Source organism: Drosophila elegans, unplaced genomic scaffold (genome assembly GCF_018152505.1).
Source record: "Drosophila elegans isolate 14027-0461.03 unplaced genomic scaffold, ASM1815250v1 contig_183, whole genome shotgun sequence".
Taxonomy (NCBI): domain Eukaryota; kingdom Metazoa; phylum Arthropoda; class Insecta; order Diptera; family Drosophilidae; genus Drosophila; species Drosophila elegans.
In genome coordinates this window covers 2,232,482-2,249,781 of record NW_024545550.1, presented here as the reverse complement: position 1 = coordinate 2,249,781, position 17,300 = coordinate 2,232,482, and the positions used below count along the sequence as shown (strand labels likewise).

At 47.8% G+C, this 17,300-nt stretch overlaps 5 protein-coding genes across 9 annotated transcripts; 1 reads left to right on the top strand and 4 right to left on the bottom strand.

The window, feature by feature from the left end:
- Positions 1–17: 17 nt before the first annotated feature.
- On the bottom strand, positions 18–1,360 carry LOC108137949 (translation initiation factor IF-3, mitochondrial). Its single transcript, XM_017259908.2, has 2 exons — positions 801–1,360; positions 18–747 (listed from the first exon to the last, which is right to left on the bottom strand). The coding sequence occupies exons 1-2, from the start codon at positions 1,115–1,117 to the stop codon at positions 363–365; spliced, it is 702 nt and encodes a 233-aa protein (XP_017115397.2). The 5' UTR covers positions 1,118–1,360; the 3' UTR covers positions 18–362.
- A 229-nt stretch (positions 1,361–1,589) lies between these two features.
- Positions 1,590–4,829, bottom strand: LOC108137986 (spondin-1). The gene is made up of 6 exons (XM_017259958.2): positions 4,556–4,829; positions 3,914–4,308; positions 3,639–3,851; positions 3,327–3,581; positions 3,097–3,268; positions 1,590–3,037 (listed from the first exon to the last, which is right to left on the bottom strand). Exons 1-6 carry the CDS (start codon positions 4,743–4,745, stop codon positions 1,647–1,649), a joined length of 2,616 nt encoding a protein of 871 aa, XP_017115447.1. The 5' UTR covers positions 4,746–4,829; the 3' UTR covers positions 1,590–1,646.
- A 264-nt stretch (positions 4,830–5,093) lies between these two features.
- On the bottom strand, positions 5,094–8,223 carry LOC108137887 (spondin-1). The gene is made up of 6 exons (XM_017259825.2): positions 7,999–8,223; positions 7,564–7,949; positions 7,298–7,510; positions 6,986–7,243; positions 6,770–6,935; positions 5,094–6,717 (listed from the first exon to the last, which is right to left on the bottom strand). Exons 1-6 carry the CDS (start codon positions 8,198–8,200, stop codon positions 5,132–5,134), a joined length of 2,811 nt encoding a protein of 936 aa, XP_017115314.2. The 5' UTR covers positions 8,201–8,223; the 3' UTR covers positions 5,094–5,131.
- Positions 8,224–8,540: 317 nt separating this feature from the next.
- On the bottom strand, positions 8,541–16,064 carry LOC108137928 (spondin-1). The gene is made up of 8 exons (XM_017259875.2): positions 15,981–16,064; positions 12,864–13,078; positions 11,935–12,122; positions 11,473–11,861; positions 10,945–11,406; positions 10,715–10,886; positions 10,075–10,196; positions 8,541–9,999 (listed from the first exon to the last, which is right to left on the bottom strand). The coding sequence occupies exons 2-8, from the start codon at positions 13,061–13,063 to the stop codon at positions 8,701–8,703; spliced, it is 2,832 nt and encodes a 943-aa protein (XP_017115364.2). The 5' UTR covers positions 13,064–13,078; positions 15,981–16,064; the 3' UTR covers positions 8,541–8,700.
- On the top strand, positions 13,149–17,011 carry LOC108137929 (ERC protein 2). Of its 5 annotated transcripts, none has more exons than XM_017259877.2 (11): positions 13,149–13,343; positions 13,405–13,472; positions 13,533–13,839; positions 13,902–14,144; positions 14,621–14,781; positions 14,855–15,234; positions 15,302–15,631; positions 15,707–15,941; positions 15,998–16,200; positions 16,459–16,531; positions 16,599–16,715. In XM_017259877.2, the coding sequence occupies exons 1-10, from the start codon at positions 13,325–13,327 to the stop codon at positions 16,490–16,492; spliced, it is 1,980 nt and encodes a 659-aa protein (XP_017115366.1). In that variant the 5' UTR covers positions 13,149–13,324; the 3' UTR covers positions 16,493–16,531; positions 16,599–16,715. The 5 variants fall into 5 exon arrangements, with proteins under 5 accessions (XP_017115366.1, XP_041563507.1, XP_017115367.1 ...); XM_041707573.1 differs by having other exon boundaries at positions 16,456–16,531; XM_017259878.2 differs by lacking the exons at positions 16,459–16,531; positions 16,599–16,715 and adding an exon at positions 16,418–16,442.
- The last annotated feature ends 289 nt before the right edge of the window (positions 17,012–17,300 follow it).

Sequence of the window (17,300 nt, the reverse complement as noted above, 5' to 3'; positions counted from 1 at the left end):
TAAAAAGGCGATTAAAATGGTATTTTCATGATGTTTTATTGAAGAGGTTGGTGAAATTTGAAGTATTTAAACACTAATCGTGAACGTGCTGATTATAATCATGGTCGACCCTTGTTCTCTTTTGGTTCCTTTGCATCTTTCTCCAGTATTTTTATCAAATACTGATGCCAGTAGAAATATTTGAAGAAAAACAAAAGAAACAGAGCCGCAATTGAAAAAATGGGAGCAAAATTGATATTGGCCCGCTGCTTTCTCCTCCCCAAAAACAAATGGCGGACGAAAGACATTGTGAAGGCGAAGTTCTGTGGGTTGGCCATTACCGTGCAGTGATTATGGCACATCCGAGGCAACGGCGATAGTTGTCAGGACTGGAGGGGATCGGGATTAGTTGGGGTGTCTGGCTTTGGAACCACAGGCATGATGCTGAACTTTATGAAGGATCCCTTGCTGCGCTTTTGCACTATTCTGCCAATTAATTGTGGCTCCTTGATGGTCTGTTCAATGGCTTTTACGATGCGGTCGGCGCTGCTCTCATCGGATCCGCTGGCATTACCCTGGATGAGGATGCGAACCTCGTGCCGTTTGGCCAGCCACTTGGCGATGTTCTTCAGCCTCGAGGAGAGATCATGTTCAGTGATGCGGGCACCAATGGTTAGGGACTTTTCCGACCTCTTCTCCTTGGCCTTTTCGCTGGACGATTTCGATGGATCGGCATCATCCGACAGCATTTCGGCAGCGGTGACTAGTCTGCAAAGTACATAAACTTAATGCTGATTGAAATCTGAGGTTATAGTACCCACTTGAACATGGCTCTGCCTGTTTTGGCATCCGTTTGCTGCAGGCGCAACAGGTGCAGTTCACGCCTTTTGGCCAACTTCTGGGCCTCCTCCAAGGTGGTTATGCTCATCGACTGGTTCTGCTGGATGAGGGTGATCTTCTGGGCGGCTGTTCTGGGACTCCGGGGGTCTCTCGTCCTGGGTGTTCCCGCATCTCCCGGATTTCCACCTGCCGGCTTTTGGTTCTGAGCCAAATTCCAGTGGATGGACAGCGGGCGCACGTGTTGCGTATGCACCACTGCTGCAGTAGTCTGTTTTATTATAATTCCCAAACGTTGCATGTCTGTTTTTTTTAATAATTTTTCCACTTTTGCTTTGTTTTGTTTTTTTTTGCTTGTGCAATTTTTTTCGACCAAGAGTTGCCAAGTTATGTGAAACGGAATTCAAGGTAGTGCAAATTGAAAGGTGAAAGTTGTTTAAACTTCTTTTTGTTTATCCTTTAATCATGACCATTTATAACTTATGAATTTTGATTGTTGTGTTTTTGAAGTACATAATTACGCACTTTTTACAGCTGTTTGGCCATGTAAAAACCAGCTGACCCAAGTATTCGATATGTATGGAGTTATCGATAAATCGAACCTACAATGACTGCGTCTATCGAACTATGAATTTAAACCGGTAAAATGTTTTGTTTCAGTGTTATCACTGATATATACATATTTACGTAGTTATTTTGTAATTGTCATTGCTAAGCTTTATTTTTAACGTGTAGCCGGTTGTGAACAAAACTATAAAAGTTTAAAAATTGCCTTTATGTTTCATATACATTATATTTAATTATTCTCCAATTACTAATTAGTTTCTTAATTAATTTCTAGTGCGTTGCCTGTAACCGCCATAATTGCGCCTTCCACTCGAGCTACGTTTTTCTTCCTTGGCCCTCTGCTCCTCCCGCCAAATGACCCGAAGGTTCTCGCACTCCGGGGAATTGGTGTGCTCCTGCTGCAGTGCAGCCATTTCCGGCTGGCGGCACCTCTCGCAATCCTCCCACCGACTGAACTTGTTCACATTCCGGTCGCACGGATCCGCGGCATACAGCATGCACTCGTCCGCACAGAAGTTGTAGAACCAAAACTGGCCCGTAATCGTCTGATCCCGACAGCGTGGCTGCACCGTCTGCAGCATTTGGAAGCAGCGGTTGGATAGCGATGAGTCCACATCACCGCCAGTTGCATACCTATCCTGGTTGCCAAAATGACCAGTCCTCTGCCACGGTTCCCTTGGCGAATCCTCTTCTGGAGCCGCAAAGTTCGATGCATATTTGTTGCTTGGCCTCTGACGTTGCCAGGGAGATCGTTCCACATCCTCCAAGAGGGGATCAGTGGGTCGAGGTGGTTGCCCTGGCCAAATGGGTCGTTCTGTTCTACCTGGTGGATTATACTCTGTCCTGGCTGGTGGATTGTACTCTGTCCTACCTGGTGGATTGTACTCTGTCCTGGCTGGTGGATTATACTCTGTCCTGGCTGGTGGATTGTAATTGGACTGCCTGTAGGGCGGAGGATCTCTCCCTGAGTTCACCTGACGCTCTGGCTGCCTGTTCCCTGCCCAGTTTCCGGTGTTGCCCTTGAGATTGCCCACTTCGAAGCCATCCATTGCTCCATTTCGTGGCTCATCGTAGTCTCCGAAATTCTCTGCCTCCGATTCAAGCTGTGGTCCATACATATTACCTCCAGTGCGACCAGGAGAAGACCCTTCATAGGGGGTATCCATATCGCCATTGTACGATCCCGGTAAGTTACCGAGACAGGCTAAGCCGGAGCACTTGCGTGTTTCCTGCAACTCCATGCGATGGACACTCTGGCACTGTGATTCCGCCTGGGGATTGAGGTACTGCCGCTGGCGCATCTCGTAACCATCGCCACAGGTGACGCTGCAGGGGCTCCAGCTGCCCCACAAACTCAATTGGCACTCTGCCCGCCTCTGGTTGATGGCTGGCTGATAGCCGTTTCCCCCGATCGCCGGCTCCAGATCCTCAAACTCCTCCGGGACTCGCATGGGACTATTTTGGCCGCACATCTCGCCCTGACATTCCTGTTCCTCATACTGCGGCACATTGCAGTTGTAGACCTTGGCCAGCTCGGGCTGCTTGTAGACACGTCTTCTGTACTGCATGCCAACACCACATTTGGAGGAGCAGTCGCTCCAACTGGACCAAGGATGGGTGAGACACTCTCGTGGCACATCCGCATCATTGTTGGCTAGAATACGGAATACGATAAGGTTATTGTGGGGTTTTCTCATTTAAAATCGCACTTACAATCCTCATCAGCACATCGTCTTTCGTAGATGCGCTGGCGCTTCACTGTGAGAATGGCCAAGGGTTTCATGGGAGCTCCGGAGTCATCGTAGAAGGGTGAACGTGGATCATTGGGAAAATCGGAACGCATGCGTCTTATAACATCTGGCGGCACCTGGGGCTGATCGGCTGACTATCAAATTAAAACAAAAGATTCATTTTCTTTTTAATCGCTAACAGTATCCACCTACCGTATAGGTGGGACCCGCATCTGTGCCCACATCCCAGGGATACAGATTGATGACCTTCTCCTCCATCCAAGTGCAGTTGCGCAGGCACAGCTCCAGTCCAGACACACCCACCACCCAATCCGGTGAGGGTTCTATCTTGGAGGCAAAGGACACCATGTGATGAATGGGATCCACTCGCACCGAGGCCATGGTCTTGCTGCTCATGTTGGGATACGAAGGTCCTCTTGCCTTGATGATGGTGCGTATTTTCTGGTCCTGTGAAAGATTGGTGAGTTAAAGTTTCCTTCCTTAGGATTGCTATCACAGAGTCACCCGAAAGTTAACGCTAAACTCCCGTTCCAGAAGTCGGGAGCTGCAGTGCTCAGCGTATTCCTTCATAGCCAAACTGGCCAGTGCTCCGGATTCCCAGAAACGATAGTCCGAACTGTGGGCCGCTCCCAGAAGCTCACAGAATCGAGTCTCCCAATTGCGAGCAGGGAAGTACCTGGGATGCAAGTTCCTCGACCAAACGCCTTCGAAGGTGAGCTGATATGGGAAGGCAGAACAAGAATGTAACTGGTACCTTGGTGAGTCTTTAAATGGCTTACTTCATAGCGCGCCTCATCGCAGGCGCAGCAGGGCACATCCGCCGCAGGACTCGTTGGCTGGCTTTCCACATCATCGGTGACCTCCTCGCAGATGCGTCGCGTCAGTCCTCCGTCGTCCATGTGCCACACCTCGCGATGTTGCTGCACCGTGGCCCGGATCAGGATGCAGCCACTTCCAGGCTCACTGGGCGCCACCCAGGTCAGGTGCATGTGCGTCTTTGAATTGGTATTGGTGTTCTCCACCATATTGATGCAGTTGGGACTGTAGCGGGTCTCTATCAGGTCACTCAACTCAAACCGACCCAAATCGTCCTTGTAGCTAAAGTCCCCGTTTTCATTCTCCAAAGCCATGATGAAACTGATGTAGCGGTGGCCATTAAATGCATTCAGCGAGACTACAAGAAAATCATTCTAAGTGCCACACAACTCAACACAATACGAAACAGATCAAGCCGAGCCCTTATCGTCGACCTTGAATTCCAGCAAATTTGCAAAGGTCCCAGATAAGCGCCGCCACTTTTGTTTACTAAACAAAAAACATTGCGAACTCTGGCGGAGAAGCCTTGAAAGGCCCACTCAAAGCGATTTCCCCAAGCAATCACCCACGAAGTTCAAGCGCAAGGCCAATGAACTCGTGCTCACCGTTGTATTCCTGGCCGAGAATGTATGTTTCCGGATTGCCCGAAACGCTTATTACGAAGTTCTCGTCCACCGGAGATTTGGGCGAACCCGTGTTCGCCGGGCGACGCGTGCAGATCAGGCAGCCGACTCTGCCGATCACCAGCGAGGCCAGAAGAAGCTCCACGAGCGGAGCACCACTTGACCGCCACATGTGGTTTTTTGTGTTGGGGGCACTCTAATCGCACAGAAGAACCATTCAACGCGATCGACTGTTGCAAACTGAGCACAAGTTTCGATTAGTTGGTTTGCCAAAAGCCGAGAAGAGCGTCTGGGGAGCTGACCAAGCCCTCCGATAAGCTCGGAGCGCCTTAATTTTCTGACCCACTGATACAAATAGAGGGCGCCGGAGCTGTTATCAGCCGACGTTGCCGCAAAGCCGGAAAAGTAATGCTTTTGACTCTTAAAGAGAACCCAAGTCGGAATGTTCTCTTGGCATTTCTGTTAAGAGATCCCAAATATGTAAGCTTCAGTTCGAGTACAATTTGAATTTTTTTTCACATTTAATCATATCTGCAATATTTTAATTTGGTTGTTTTACTAGCCACCATAAGGACCGCGTCTTGGTGAGTCGTATCTGTTCCTGGTCTGCGACATGGGTTCTCCAATATTCCCTGCTGCTTCGACGAATTGAGAGCCATAAGCTCCTCCAGCCGCTTGGTCATAAGATCCACCTGCAGTTTGCACGTAGGGTTTACCTCTTGCTCGGTCAAAGGATCTATCGTCGGTTTGATCATAGGTTCTTCCACTTGATCGGTCATAGGCTCTTGCTCCCGTTTGACCATAGGTTCTTCCACCCGTTGGATCATATGAACTACCTACGGTTTGGTCGAACGATCTTCCTCCTGATCGATCATATGAACTTGCTCCAGACTGATCATACGATCTTCCTTCACCTTGACCATAAGAGCCAGCTCCATATGATGTTCCTCCCCCTTGATTATATTGCCCACCTGCAATTTGATCATAGGATCCACCTCCTGCTTGACCATAAGATCCACCTCCGTAGAGTTCCATTGCATCGTTTTCGGTGCGTTCCATGTTCATTTGAGGCTGGAGACAGGTGCCCTCGCAGGCCATCAGGGTGCGGAAGCGGTTCCTGTTCTCGTCGCAGTTATCCGTCGTGAAGATCTTGCACTCGTGATCGTCGTGGTCGTAGAACCAGTAGTTGCTCACCACCACTGGATTGGCCACACAGGGTCGCGTCGAAGCATAGGGCTTCTCGAAGCAGTAGTCCTGAACCACATTATAGTTGTCGATGGTGGTTTCCTCCACATCCGACTGTTGCCGACTGGGATAACGCGCTCCAAATGGAGAACGAGTGGTGAATGAAGGTCTGAAGCTGGGAGTAGTGTACTCATTGTAGGAATTCCTATTATTGTAATCGTTGTAACCGGGCCTATTGCCCACCAATTTGTCATTGCTGTAGCTGTTGGCAGAAGGAAACACTTTATCGTATCCACCTGCCTTATCCAATGGATTGTAAGCGGGTGGACTTGGTGATTCTAGCGTGTTATCCGGGGGATTGTAAGGGGATCTATCATTAAAACCCTTTTTGTTCCACACCTGGCTACCAGATGCATCCGGCCTGCTGCTCCAAGGTGGTCTATTACCCGCATATCCGCCCTGGTCTGTCTCCCCAAACAAATCTGGTTCCGGTAGAGCATCGAGTTCGCCGTTGTCCGGAATGGTTCCACCACAATCCGATCCCATGCACTGCCTGGTTTCCTCCAGCGGCAGTCGCATGACGGACAAGCAACGCTGCCTGGCCTGCGGATTGTAGTAGTCGCGGGTGCGAGTGGAGGATCCTCGGCCGCAAGTCTTGGAACAGGGCGACCACTCGCTCCAGTTGCTCAGCTGGCATTCGGCTATTGAGCCACCGCCCTGGGGATTTTCCATGCCCAAACCAGGCTCTTCACCATCCAATTCCTCCTCCGCTGCTCCACATTGGCTTCCCTGACATTGACGCATCTCCTCCAGTCGAAGATTGCAGTTGAAGTTATCTGCTAGGTCCGGGCTCTTATAGCTACGCTGGCGCTGGGAATAGCCCGGACCACAACGCGTGCTGCAGTTGGACCACTCGTTCCACGGATGCACGGCGCACTCCAGGGGTCCCTCCTGGGGAACTAATTACAGAGGTCACCGAGGGTAAATTACACAAAATAAAGAGCGACTCACCCTCTTCACACTCCCGGATGTAGAGCTTCTTCCTGGTCAAATAAAGAGTGGCCAGAGGTTTCATTGGGGCACCGGTGTCATCGTAAAACGGAGAACGATAGTCGCTGGGATAGGATGATGTAATGCGCCGTACCACATCCGGTGGCACCTGTGGCTGATCTGAGGACTACAAGGGGGATATACATAACTATCATACTGATGGATCACTCAACCAACCATATAAGAAGGACCCGAATCGGTGCCTATGTCCCAGGGATACAGGTTCAGCACCTTCCGCTCCAGCCATGTGCAGTTACTAAGGCAAAGCTCCAGTCCTGCCACGCCCAGTATCCAATCCGGCGAAGGATCTATCTTGGTCGCCAGCGAGATCTGATGATGCACAGGATCTACACGAGCATTGGCCAAAGTGGTTCCGAAGGCATTCAATCGGTGGGCAATGCCAGGGGCTTTAATGATAGTCCGCACTTCACCATTCTGTGGGGGAAATTGGTTTGATTGATCTGATTGAAAAGAAAACCAGCAACCCACTTGCGTATTCTCCCTGATCTCGTTCTCCAGTGTGCGCGTGGCTCCATGCTCGGCCATCTCCTTCATGCCCTGGCTAGCTCTGCCTCCGTAGGCCCAATACCGATAGCTGTGGCTATGCGAAGCACCAATGACCTCGCCCAATCGTGTACGCCAGGCCTCGGCCGGAAAGTCCTTCGCATGCGTGTTCCTCGCCCATTTGCGCTCCAGAACGATCTGGGCATTAAACGAATTATAGTATCAACAAGAGCCTCAAAGTCAATTCCCACCTCATATTTGGCTTCATCACAGGCACAGCAGTTCTCCAAGGGCGGCGTCATGCTATTCAGTTCGTCGATCTCCTCGGGACAAATCCGCTTCGTTAGAAAGCCATCGTCTAGGAACCACACATCGCGATGTTGCACCACACCTGCTTTGATTAGCACACATCCGCTGTCGGGATGACGCGGTGCTATCCAGGACACCGCGATGTGGATCTTGGCGTTTGTGTTCGTGCTCTCCACCATGTTCTCACATCCTGCACTGAATCGGGTGTCCGTGGTGCCCAGCAGTTCGAAGTGACCGGTCATATCCTGACCACTGAGACCAGGATCTTCCGCTTCGATAGCCAAAGTGAAGCTCACGAACTTCATGTTGATGGGACAGGATAACGAAACTAATGGGGGGAAATTAACAACTTATTCTCGACTTTCAGAACCTCTCACCATTGTACTGATGCTCGGGCACATAAGTCGATGGATTGCCATCGATGAGGATCTTAAAGTTATCATCCACAGGCGATCGTTCACCGCTGGCTGCCTGAGGAATCCGATTGCAGTCGCCTTTTACCCCCGAAACGAGCAGAATAACGACCAGAAAAAGGCGAAGCATTTCTTTTCCCAAGTTCAGCGATACGTACTTGTTCATAGTTCATCGACGACTGACCAACAAACTGGCAGCTGCAGTGCCAAAAATGGCTGAGTCGCCTCCTCCATCAATCGATGAGCATTTCAATTTATCAATTATCCCCTTAGACGGCGCTTTCGCATCTTGATTGAGTTGCCATCAATTAGGCATGATTGGTTTTTATGGCACGCTCCTCAATTAACGCTCTCAAACCGGGTTCTTTGAACTTGGAAGCCGGCGAAAATCACTCGGCGACTGCCCACAGTTATACAATAGATCTGGGTCAAGGACAAACTGATCGAAATCGGAACTACATCGCTTTGGAGGGAGTGGCTTATGTTTGGTTTATAAAAACAGAAACTTATTTTTAAGCAAGGCTCTTTATTTTGGGAAAACTACTTGTAGTTGATCAATGGCCAAAGCTTTAGGTACTCTGGAATGTTTCGTATATTCAATGATATCTCTCGATAATGATTACATAATTGGTTTACATGTAATACTTGATACAGCTTAAGATTGTCTTACCACCGCTCCGGCTCATCGTTGCTGCTTAACAGGCACGGCATCATCACACACTTCTCCATGCGGACGCGATCCTTGCACTTGAAGCTCAGATCGGTGTTCAGAAGGGTGCGGGTGCGCTGGCGAACGGCATTGTCGCCACAGCTGGCGGTGCAGGGCGTCCAGGCGGACCACTCGGAGTAGCGGCATTCGTCCCGAGGCTCCGGCTGTGGCGCCTTCACCACGTGCCTGCGCTCCCCGAATCCCCGGCCGCTGATGGAGTACATGTCGTCGCACCGCTGGTAGCAGCGATCCAAGCGCACCAGATGCTTGGGACATGGCTTTCCCCCATATTTGGGGGTCTTCACCACGCGGCGCGTGCGCAACTGGAAGCCATCGCCGCAGGAGGCGTTGCAGCTGTGGGATATCCAGTCGGAGACCTGGCAATCGATGGCCGGAACGCCGTCGTGCTGGAGCTCCTGTTTGTGGCGCGGCTGGCGACAGGTCTCCTCGCACTCCTCCTTCGACTTGAACTTGTTGCGATTGGTGTCGCAGCGATCCGACCAGTAGATGGAACACTGGTCACTCACATGGTCGTAGTACCAGTAGTTGGCCACATCGCTGTCCCGACATGGACTAGCCACGAGCTCATCGTAGCACAGACTGGGCACAATGGTGTCACAACTGGGATTCGTGCAGTTCACCTCCTCGTGTAGCTTGATGTGCCGGCAGGGATCCTGGCCATCGTCATTGGGATCGGTCACGCCGTACACCTCGTTGTTGTTCCACACCTTGCGGATGCGCTGCCGCCGGCCTTGTCCACCGCAGGGTCCCATGCAGGGCGAGAAGTCCGACCAGGGAGTCACACCGCAAACGGGTGGTATGTAGTCCTCCCGATGCTGGCTGTAGCTCTCGAAGTTCCGGAACATGGAACGCTTCTCGGCGGACCCTGCCTCATCGCCACCCGCCTGCTCCTCCTCCGGCTCGCCTGCTCCACCGCCGTTCTCGATGTCCCCGCCACACTCCATGGCCTCGCAGATCTTGGTCTCGTGCAGCCGCGCCCTACTCGCCTTCTGGCACTTCTTCTTGGCCTTCTTGTTGAGATAGTGCCGGGATCGGGTCATCTCGCCAGTGCCGCAGGTCACCGTGCAGGAGGACCACTCCGACCAATCGGACAGCCCGCACTGCGGATCGTCCTGGCTGCCAGGAACTGGTCCCGTGTCCGGCTCGGCTCCCTCGGCTGCCTCCTCATTGAAGCTGGCGCACTTGTGCCCCACGCAGTTCTTCTCCTCACGCAGCGCATTGTTGCAGCGATGACGCTAAGGGGTAATTAAAGATGTCCATTAAAAGGTTGTGTAAGTATAAGTATAAACCCTTTGAGCTCTATTTCTCACCGAAGCCAGAGTGGGATTCTTGAACTCACGAATCCTGTACTGTTTTCCCGGTCCACACTTTGTGGTGCACTCATCCCACCTGGACCACGAATTCGTGGCGCACTCTGCTGGCAGCTGTTCCGCTACAGGATTACAGTTTATGGATTAATTTATAAGATAGATATGGACTAAGAGGGAGTATAATTTAAAATTTTTAATCTATGTAGTGTTATGGTTGTATCAAAATTTCAAATAAATGGGATTAAAACTGACGAAGTTACAGCGGCTAAAGCATCTCGACATCACATTTTTATATCCGATTTTCGAGTAAGAAAAGGGTTATGTCGATTGTTCCACCACCAAATTTTGAATATTTCTTTATACATTTTCTTTACATTTTTTTCAACTATTAAACACAAAAATTTAAATGAAAAGAAGGGCTTCGTGATTACCAGGGGAATTCTATTACCTTTCAAAAGCGGTATGACCTACATATTTAAGGTAACCCTAATCAAACCACCCTTTTTCAAAGAGAGCATTTTGCTTAAAACAGTTACAAATAATTTAAGCAACATTGTCCAGCAACATTTAAAAAGCAAAATCGCGTAACTAGCCCCTTTTTGGCTTTTAAAGCCTTACCCCATTGCTTATATTCACTTACAATCAGTGGATTCGCAGTTCTTCTCGTAGAGGCGTCGTCGATTGATGTGCAATGTGGCCAGTGGCTTCATTTGAGCACCAGTGGGATCATAAAACGGCGAGCGGGGATCATTGGGGAAGTTGGACTTGATGCGACGGACCACATCTGGTGGCACCTGCGGCTGGTCAGCAGACTAGAAAAAAAGTAAAAAGTGAACTATCTAAAAGATTGAATCGAGGAAAACCTCTTACCATATAAGATGGACCACTGTCCGTGCCCGCATCCCAGGGATAGAGGTTGTGCACCTTGTTCTCCACCCAGGAACAGTTGGGCAGGCACAACTCCAGCCCAGAGACGCCAACGATCCAATCCGGCGAGGGATCCACCATGGAGACCAACGAGATCAAGTGGTGATTGGAGTCCACGCGAAAAACGGCGAAAGTTTTGCCCGTCACATTCGGATAGGCAATTCCCCTGGCCTTGATAATGGTGCGGATGTGCTCACTCTGATCTTTCAGCTCACTCTCCAGGGTTCTCGTGGAGCCATGTTCCGCCACCTCACGCAGACCCTCGCTGGCCAACTCGCCATATTGCCAGAATCTATAATCTAGGGTGTGCGAGGCGCCAATAATGTCGCTGAATCTGGTGCGCCAACTGTTGGCAGGAAAGTCCTTGGGATGAGTGTGCCGCGACCATTTGCCCTCAAAGGTAAGCTGAGAAAGAAAAACCACACAGGATCACAACCTATTCCCACCCACTTTGAAAACAGAAAAACTCACCTCGTATTTGGCCTCGTCGCAGGCACAGCAAGGATCCACGATGCTGGGCTGTGTGTCAATGTCATCCACCTCCTCCTCGCACATGCGCTTGGTCAGGAAGCCGTCGTCCATGAACCACACATCGCGGTGCTGCATCACCGTGGCCCGCAGCAGGATGCAACCCTGTCCTGGCGTCGATGGCGCCACCCAGACCACATCCACGCGGGTCTTCACATTCGTGTTGGTGTTCTCCACCAGATTGGCGCAGCGCGGACTGAAACGGGTCTCGGCCAGATCGGCAATCTCCCAGGTGCCCAAAGCGTTGGGGTCACCATCGCCATCGCCGTTATCAAGATCCAGAGCCAGCATAAAGCTTATAAAGGATAGGCCCGAAAATGCACTAAGAGATACTGCAAGAACACAGAGATTGACGGCTTAGAATTAGTCAATTTAAAGGGAAATGTAATAAATTAGATAACGCACCATTATATCTCTGACCGGGCACATAACTCTGAGTATTTCCGTTTACGGACAGCACATAGTTGTCATCCACCGGAGACTTGGCTGCCGTGGCTCCCAGTGGAACCCTATTGCAGCCCTCGATGCGGGGAAAAATGCTCGACGAAGCCAGCACTAGAATAAAACATTCCAGGGCTTTCATTGTCGAAGAGCTGCAATGCAAAATTAAGTCGAAATACAATGATTAGATTCGTTTAATGCAGCCACGTGGTTGGGGAAAACTATTTCTGGTCACCATTTGCCAAGCACTTAATTGTCTTTATTATCCGCATTCGTATCAAGTGTCAATGGCAGCCAATGGTTTCCAGTTTAGAATTGAACTTGAATTCGTAAAAATAGCCTTGAATTAGATATATTTATTGGATGGCATGCAGTCAGTGCAGTATTTGTGTTTTCTTTTTTCCAGACACTTTCCATTTCCTTTGCGATCCAAACTACTGAGGACCAATTGCCATGCGGAACTTGAACTAGGCGGCTTGGTTGTTTACCCCTTGAAAATCAGATCGCATTGCGTATATAGTATATATGTACATATGTACTGTACAGACTGTCTACGTCACTGATTAAATTCAATTGAAAAACGCGCCGACTGTCTAAAGCAAAAGTGAGCAAAATAACAGCCCCCAAAAAGGGTGACACAAACAAATCCCATAGATTTTAATCATCAAAGGCACATTTAGGGCTTCTCTTTAGTACTACACTGGTATTGTAAGGCCCATTTTCACTTGCACATTTCATATGACACTGCTCTCTTTTTAACTGATAATTTTAAATAATTAATCAATATTTAAGATAGTTTTTGGGTACTCGTAGTCCTAAATATGGACGGATCTTGTATGAGATATTTTCTAAAATCCCTTTGGGGAAAGAGAACTTTGGAATTAAGAACTTACTCGGAAGGCGCACGAACAGCAACTGAATGCAAATTTTCCCGACCGACGATGTGCATCATTTCGGTTCCATTCCGATTGGATTTTGGAGAGCCTGAGAGAGCGAAACCACGCTCTTCTTTCGCCCCCCCATTTAGCCGGCCTTCCGTTTCATCCAAAGCTTCGCATTTGTTGATAGTGCTCATTTGTTTTCGCACTCCCATCCTAAACAAAGCAGCCTGGAAAACACCGGGTACAGTGGTAAAAGTTGTCTTTATAGTGGGCTCTGCCCTGGAATTCAGTATAGTTCCAAAGTCGAAACCCTTCAGATCAACGTATTTTTGTATCATTTACATTAGTTCACACATCTTGAATTGTACAGGACAAAATTTTTTTTTTTTTATATTTTTTCGTTTTGTTGATCAAAATAATCGGTTACAAAAGTGCTTACAATTTCAGCACTTTTTCTACAGAAAAATAACAACATGTCGGCTCCTGTTCGTGGTAAGATTTAAATTGGCGTATTGAGGAATATGGTTTATGGACCTCCGATTTCATGCGATAGGTAATAAGGCCTCAAAGCTGAGGGCAGAGGGAAAAGTGGAAAAGCTCGCACCCATCGGTCCATCTTGGGTGAGTCTGGGGGAGATTAATTTTAGCGTGACACGGGTGAATGATAAACATTTTTCATAGGCTCTTATTTCCACCCGAGGCGGCGCCTTTCCTCCAGCTCCCACCAGTCGCGGTTCCAGTCCCAGTCGCATCCCGAAAAGACGCAGACCCAGTTGCATCCCGACAAGCCGCATACCGATCCGCAGTCTTGCTGGTGGGACACCAGTTCAGGACACACCCTTGGAGGCAGAAAACAATGCCAGTGTGTGCTCCTTGCCCTTGCTTCCAGCCTCCGAGAATAAAGTGAGCGAACCTGAAGTGGACAAGGACGCAGCCAAGCGGACTCAATGGTCGCCGCGCCCAAGGGCTAAGTCAACGACAGAAGCTGGTGAGTGACTGGTGACACAATTCCCGATTTGAATTTAGTGTTATGTGTCTCCTGACTCTCAGTATTCCAGCCGTCCACGAGAACGAACAAGTCGCATCACCGGGTAATCGAGTTAAACAAGGTGCGAGTCTTGGAGTCGCAGCACAAGAAGCTGGAGAGCTTGCAATCGGAGTTCATGCACAAACTCCGCACCTTGGCTCCTAAGAAAGTACAAGGAATCTACAAGTTTGTGGCAATGGTGGTGAACGATGAGTGCAAGGTGGTGGTTCACGCCGACGATCTGCTCCGATTGCCCAAGAATCTGCGTGAGTTTATAGCAAATACTATTATTTCTCTTTTCACTCGTTGCTATTATCTAACATGTCCAAAAGTAAGCACTCGTTTTTATTTTCCACCAAGCAATACTTCATAGCATACTTTAATCTGTGAAATATCGTAAGCACTATTAAAAGCAATCTTAATTTGTAACCAAACCTTATTAACAGTTCTCAAAAATTATATAGCTCTTAGTGCTTGATTTTAAATTAAAAATGTATTGTGAAAATTTTGAAATGACTCCTACTTGTTTTTAGAGCATTATTTTAATGTATAAAATGTTATAAATTGAATTACGTTTTCAAAATTAAGAGAGAAATGTAACATTTCCACATTTAAAATAAATAAATACAGCATTGATTAAAAACCAAAAAAAATGTAGTAGGAAGTTTCTTGAATTTACTCCCTTATTTTTTTTTACCAGTTACCAAACAATGTCCTTAAAAATCTAAAATTTGCCTTTTAGCAACTGAGAGTGTCCATGACTTAAAGGAGCGTTGTCGTGCCGTGGTCGATTCGGGCTTTATGGTTTTGTACGATCACTTGCAGTTGATCCAGAAGGCGAAGGATGAAAACGAGGCGCGTAACATACGCGAGGAGATTCGGAATAAATTAGAGTCCTTGGTGGTAAGTCCTTAAAGTCATTTATCACTGACGCGTTAGTTCTATAAAATAATATAATTATTTGCAATTCCCAAAGAACCTCAAAATGAGCACCATTGTCGAGGAGATCGATCAGTTGTGTGGTCCAGCCTCAAAAAGTGAGTCTGCTAACAAAAGTCTGTATCGCGAGATAGCTCAATTGCGGGTGGAGAAGAAGCATATGGAGTCGAAGTTCTTTAACATCAAGAAGGAGCACTGCGACCAGCTGAACCAGTTAAAATCGGAGTACGAGGCCAACATGGCTGTCGAGCTGGCCGCCCGGGATCACACCATCGGTGAGCTGAAGAAGAGCCTGCGGCGCAGCGAGGCGGTGGTCGAGGAGCAGTCCCGGAAACTGGCCGAGAATAGTGCCGCGCTGGCCAACGAGGGTGGTATTATTGGAGAACTGCGAACCGAACTGGGCAAGCTTAAGTCGGTGTAAGAAAGCTTTAAGATTATTACCGAAGGTTTCTTTTAATATACCACTTCCTGATGTCACATCTAGCAACCTGCGATTGCAACAGCGCCTGAAGGATGCGGATGTTGGACTGGACAAGGCACGACAATCCACTGAAAAGCATTTGTCACAGATCACCTACTTGGAGGACGAACTGAAAGAGGCACGCGAACTCATTGTCAATCTGCAGCAGCGTCCGGATGTCATGGACAAGGGTGTCATGGAGAAAGATCTCGTTATTGCCGATCTCAAGCTGCAGATGCGAAATCTCGAGGAGCATAAAAACTGTCTCAACATGCAGGTTACCAATGCCTTGAAGCAGCACGCCGACTTTGACGAACTAAACGGCAAATATAGAAATGCTATGATGCAGATAAAGTGGGTTTATATAGGACTTGGAAGAATATCTTTTAATACTTCTATATATATATATATTTTTTTTCCAAATTTCAGCGAACTTAAAGAATCATTAAAGATCAAATCCAACGAATTGGAGACCCAATCTCAAGTCGAGGATCGTTTGAACAAAGAGATAAACAAGTTGCGGGAGAGGATCGATCTCGATCAGCAGATGCTAACCGCTCGGAGCGACTTGATCACGAGCCTGCAGAAGGCCGAGCAGGAGAACCGAGCCAAACTGGACAAAATGTACTGTGAAGTTGGCGAGAAAAACACGCTGATCAGTCAGGTCCGGCGGTCGGGGATTGATAGCCCTGCTCATGCTTACCCTCTTTCCCTTTGCAGGTGAAAAACGAGCTGTCCTCGAAGAAGGATGAGTCGCGCAACCTAATCGTTACCCTGACACGCAAGCAGATGAAGGTGAGGCGGCAGGAGCATGTCATCCAGTTGCTGAAGGACCAAAATGCGCGGATAACCATGGCGCGAGTGGAGCAGGAGGAGCGGAATGTCAAAATGCAGGAAGAGATTAAACGCTTGACGCGGACCCTGTAAGTACACCCAGAAAAAAAACGCCATAGTAACGTTACAAACTAAAACACTTGATTGTTACAATGTTTATAAAAATACAAGCTTACTTAGTATGAACTGAAAATATAATAATGTAATTATTAACATGCTTTTTGGTTTATCCAATAGGCAAATTGTAAATTAAAATTTTTTTAATAAATAATAAGATTTCCATTTACATTTGTTATACGGAAAAAGTTCGCCATGATTGCTATTACTTAAAACATGTCCTCTGGCAGATACTCAATTTTGTTAGGAGGAAGTGTTAATTGACGTTCTAACATCAACTGGCCTAATTTCTAAACTAATTGAGTGAGTAATGGCAATGCAGCGAACTTTTCCTTTACCAATTATTACTAAAATTTGAATATTTCCCCAGTCAAGAGTATGCCAAGATTATTACTGGCAACAATGGTCAACCATTTTTTGAAGTTCTGCCAGCTGACGAAGTTCAGGGCAACAGAAGCAGTGGTCAGCCGTCAGTCAATGTTCAGCCTTCAATCAGGCATTCCCACCGCAATCATCATCATCATCATCATCATCATCATCATCAAGCCCAGCAAAATGGTATTCATTGCGTGTCCTCCTTCCAATCGCGACGTCATCAGCACTCCAGAGATCATCGATAAAAGCACCGGGAACCCCCTTTAGGAAGTTGCGACTCCCAACTGTAAACAGAAAACACTAGACATGGAAATTCATCAGACATAGAAAACCAAATTTATTGTAATTATTGGCCAATGGCATTATTCTTTTGTAAGCATCAGTAATAAGTAATGAGTATTTGCAAAATCTGGTTAAGTCTCGTTTGGGGCGGCGGCTTGATGAATCGATTAGCTTCGATTGGCTTAGGAGTCGGCATCTGGCACAGTTAATTAAAATGATTTGCCTTTTGAGGGCAGGGTCGCAGAACTACTACTACTACTACTCTCCACATTGATTCACAAACCTAAGTAGATATTATAGATTTGCATCATAATTTCGAAGAATTTTATTTTGAATACTGGATAACCAGGAAATATGCTTCTTCGTTAAAAAAATTGTGAGAGAGCATCGACGATAACTTATTTTTTTTTTTACG

Bases quoted from the DNA above. Each gene is read 5' to 3' on its own strand.
- LOC108137949 (XM_017259908.2), bottom strand. From the start codon at position 1,117: ATGCAACGTTTGGGAATTATAATAAAACAGACTACTGCAGCAGTGGTG. The intron at 748-800 runs GTGGGTACTATA...TGTACTTTGCAG, and splicing joins ACAGGCAGAGCCATGTTCAA to ACTAGTCACCGCTGCCGAAA.
- LOC108137986 (XM_017259958.2), bottom strand. From the start codon at position 4,745: ATGTGGCGGTCAAGTGGTGCTCCGCTCGTGGAGCTTCTTCTGGCCTCG. The intron at 4,309-4,555 runs GTGAGCACGAGT...ATTTTCTTGTAG, and splicing joins TCTCGGCCAGGAATACAACG to TCTCGCTGAATGCATTTAAT. The intron at 3,038-3,096 runs GTAAGTGCGATT...TCCGTATTCTAG, and splicing joins ACGATGTGCTGATGAGGATT to CCAACAATGATGCGGATGTG.
- LOC108137887 (XM_017259825.2), bottom strand. From the start codon at position 8,200: ATGAACAAGTACGTATCGCTGAACTTGGGAAAAGAAATGCTTCGCCTT. The intron at 7,950-7,998 runs GTGAGAGGTTCT...TCCCCCCATTAG, and splicing joins GCCCGAGCATCAGTACAATG to TTTCGTTATCCTGTCCCATC. The intron at 6,718-6,769 runs GTGAGTCGCTCT...CTCTGTAATTAG, and splicing joins CATCCGGGAGTGTGAAGAGG to TTCCCCAGGAGGGACCCCTG.
- LOC108137928 (XM_017259875.2), bottom strand. From the start codon at position 13,063: ATGGGAGTGCGAAAACAAATGAGCACTATCAACAAATGCGAAGCTTTG. The intron at 11,407-11,472 runs GTGAGTTTTTCT...TTTCTTTCTCAG, and splicing joins GCGACGAGGCCAAATACGAG to CTTACCTTTGAGGGCAAATG. The intron at 10,197-10,714 runs GTAAGTGAATAT...GTAATCCTGTAG, and splicing joins GAACTGCGAATCCACTGATT to CGGAACAGCTGCCAGCAGAG.
- LOC108137929 (XM_017259876.2), top strand. The intron at 13,473-13,532 runs GTGAGTCTGGGG...CATTTTTCATAG, and splicing joins CACCCATCGGTCCATCTTGG to GCTCTTATTTCCACCCGAGG. The intron at 15,942-15,997 runs GTCCGGCGGTCG...TTCCCTTTGCAG, and splicing joins AAAACACGCTGATCAGTCAG to GTGAAAAACGAGCTGTCCTC.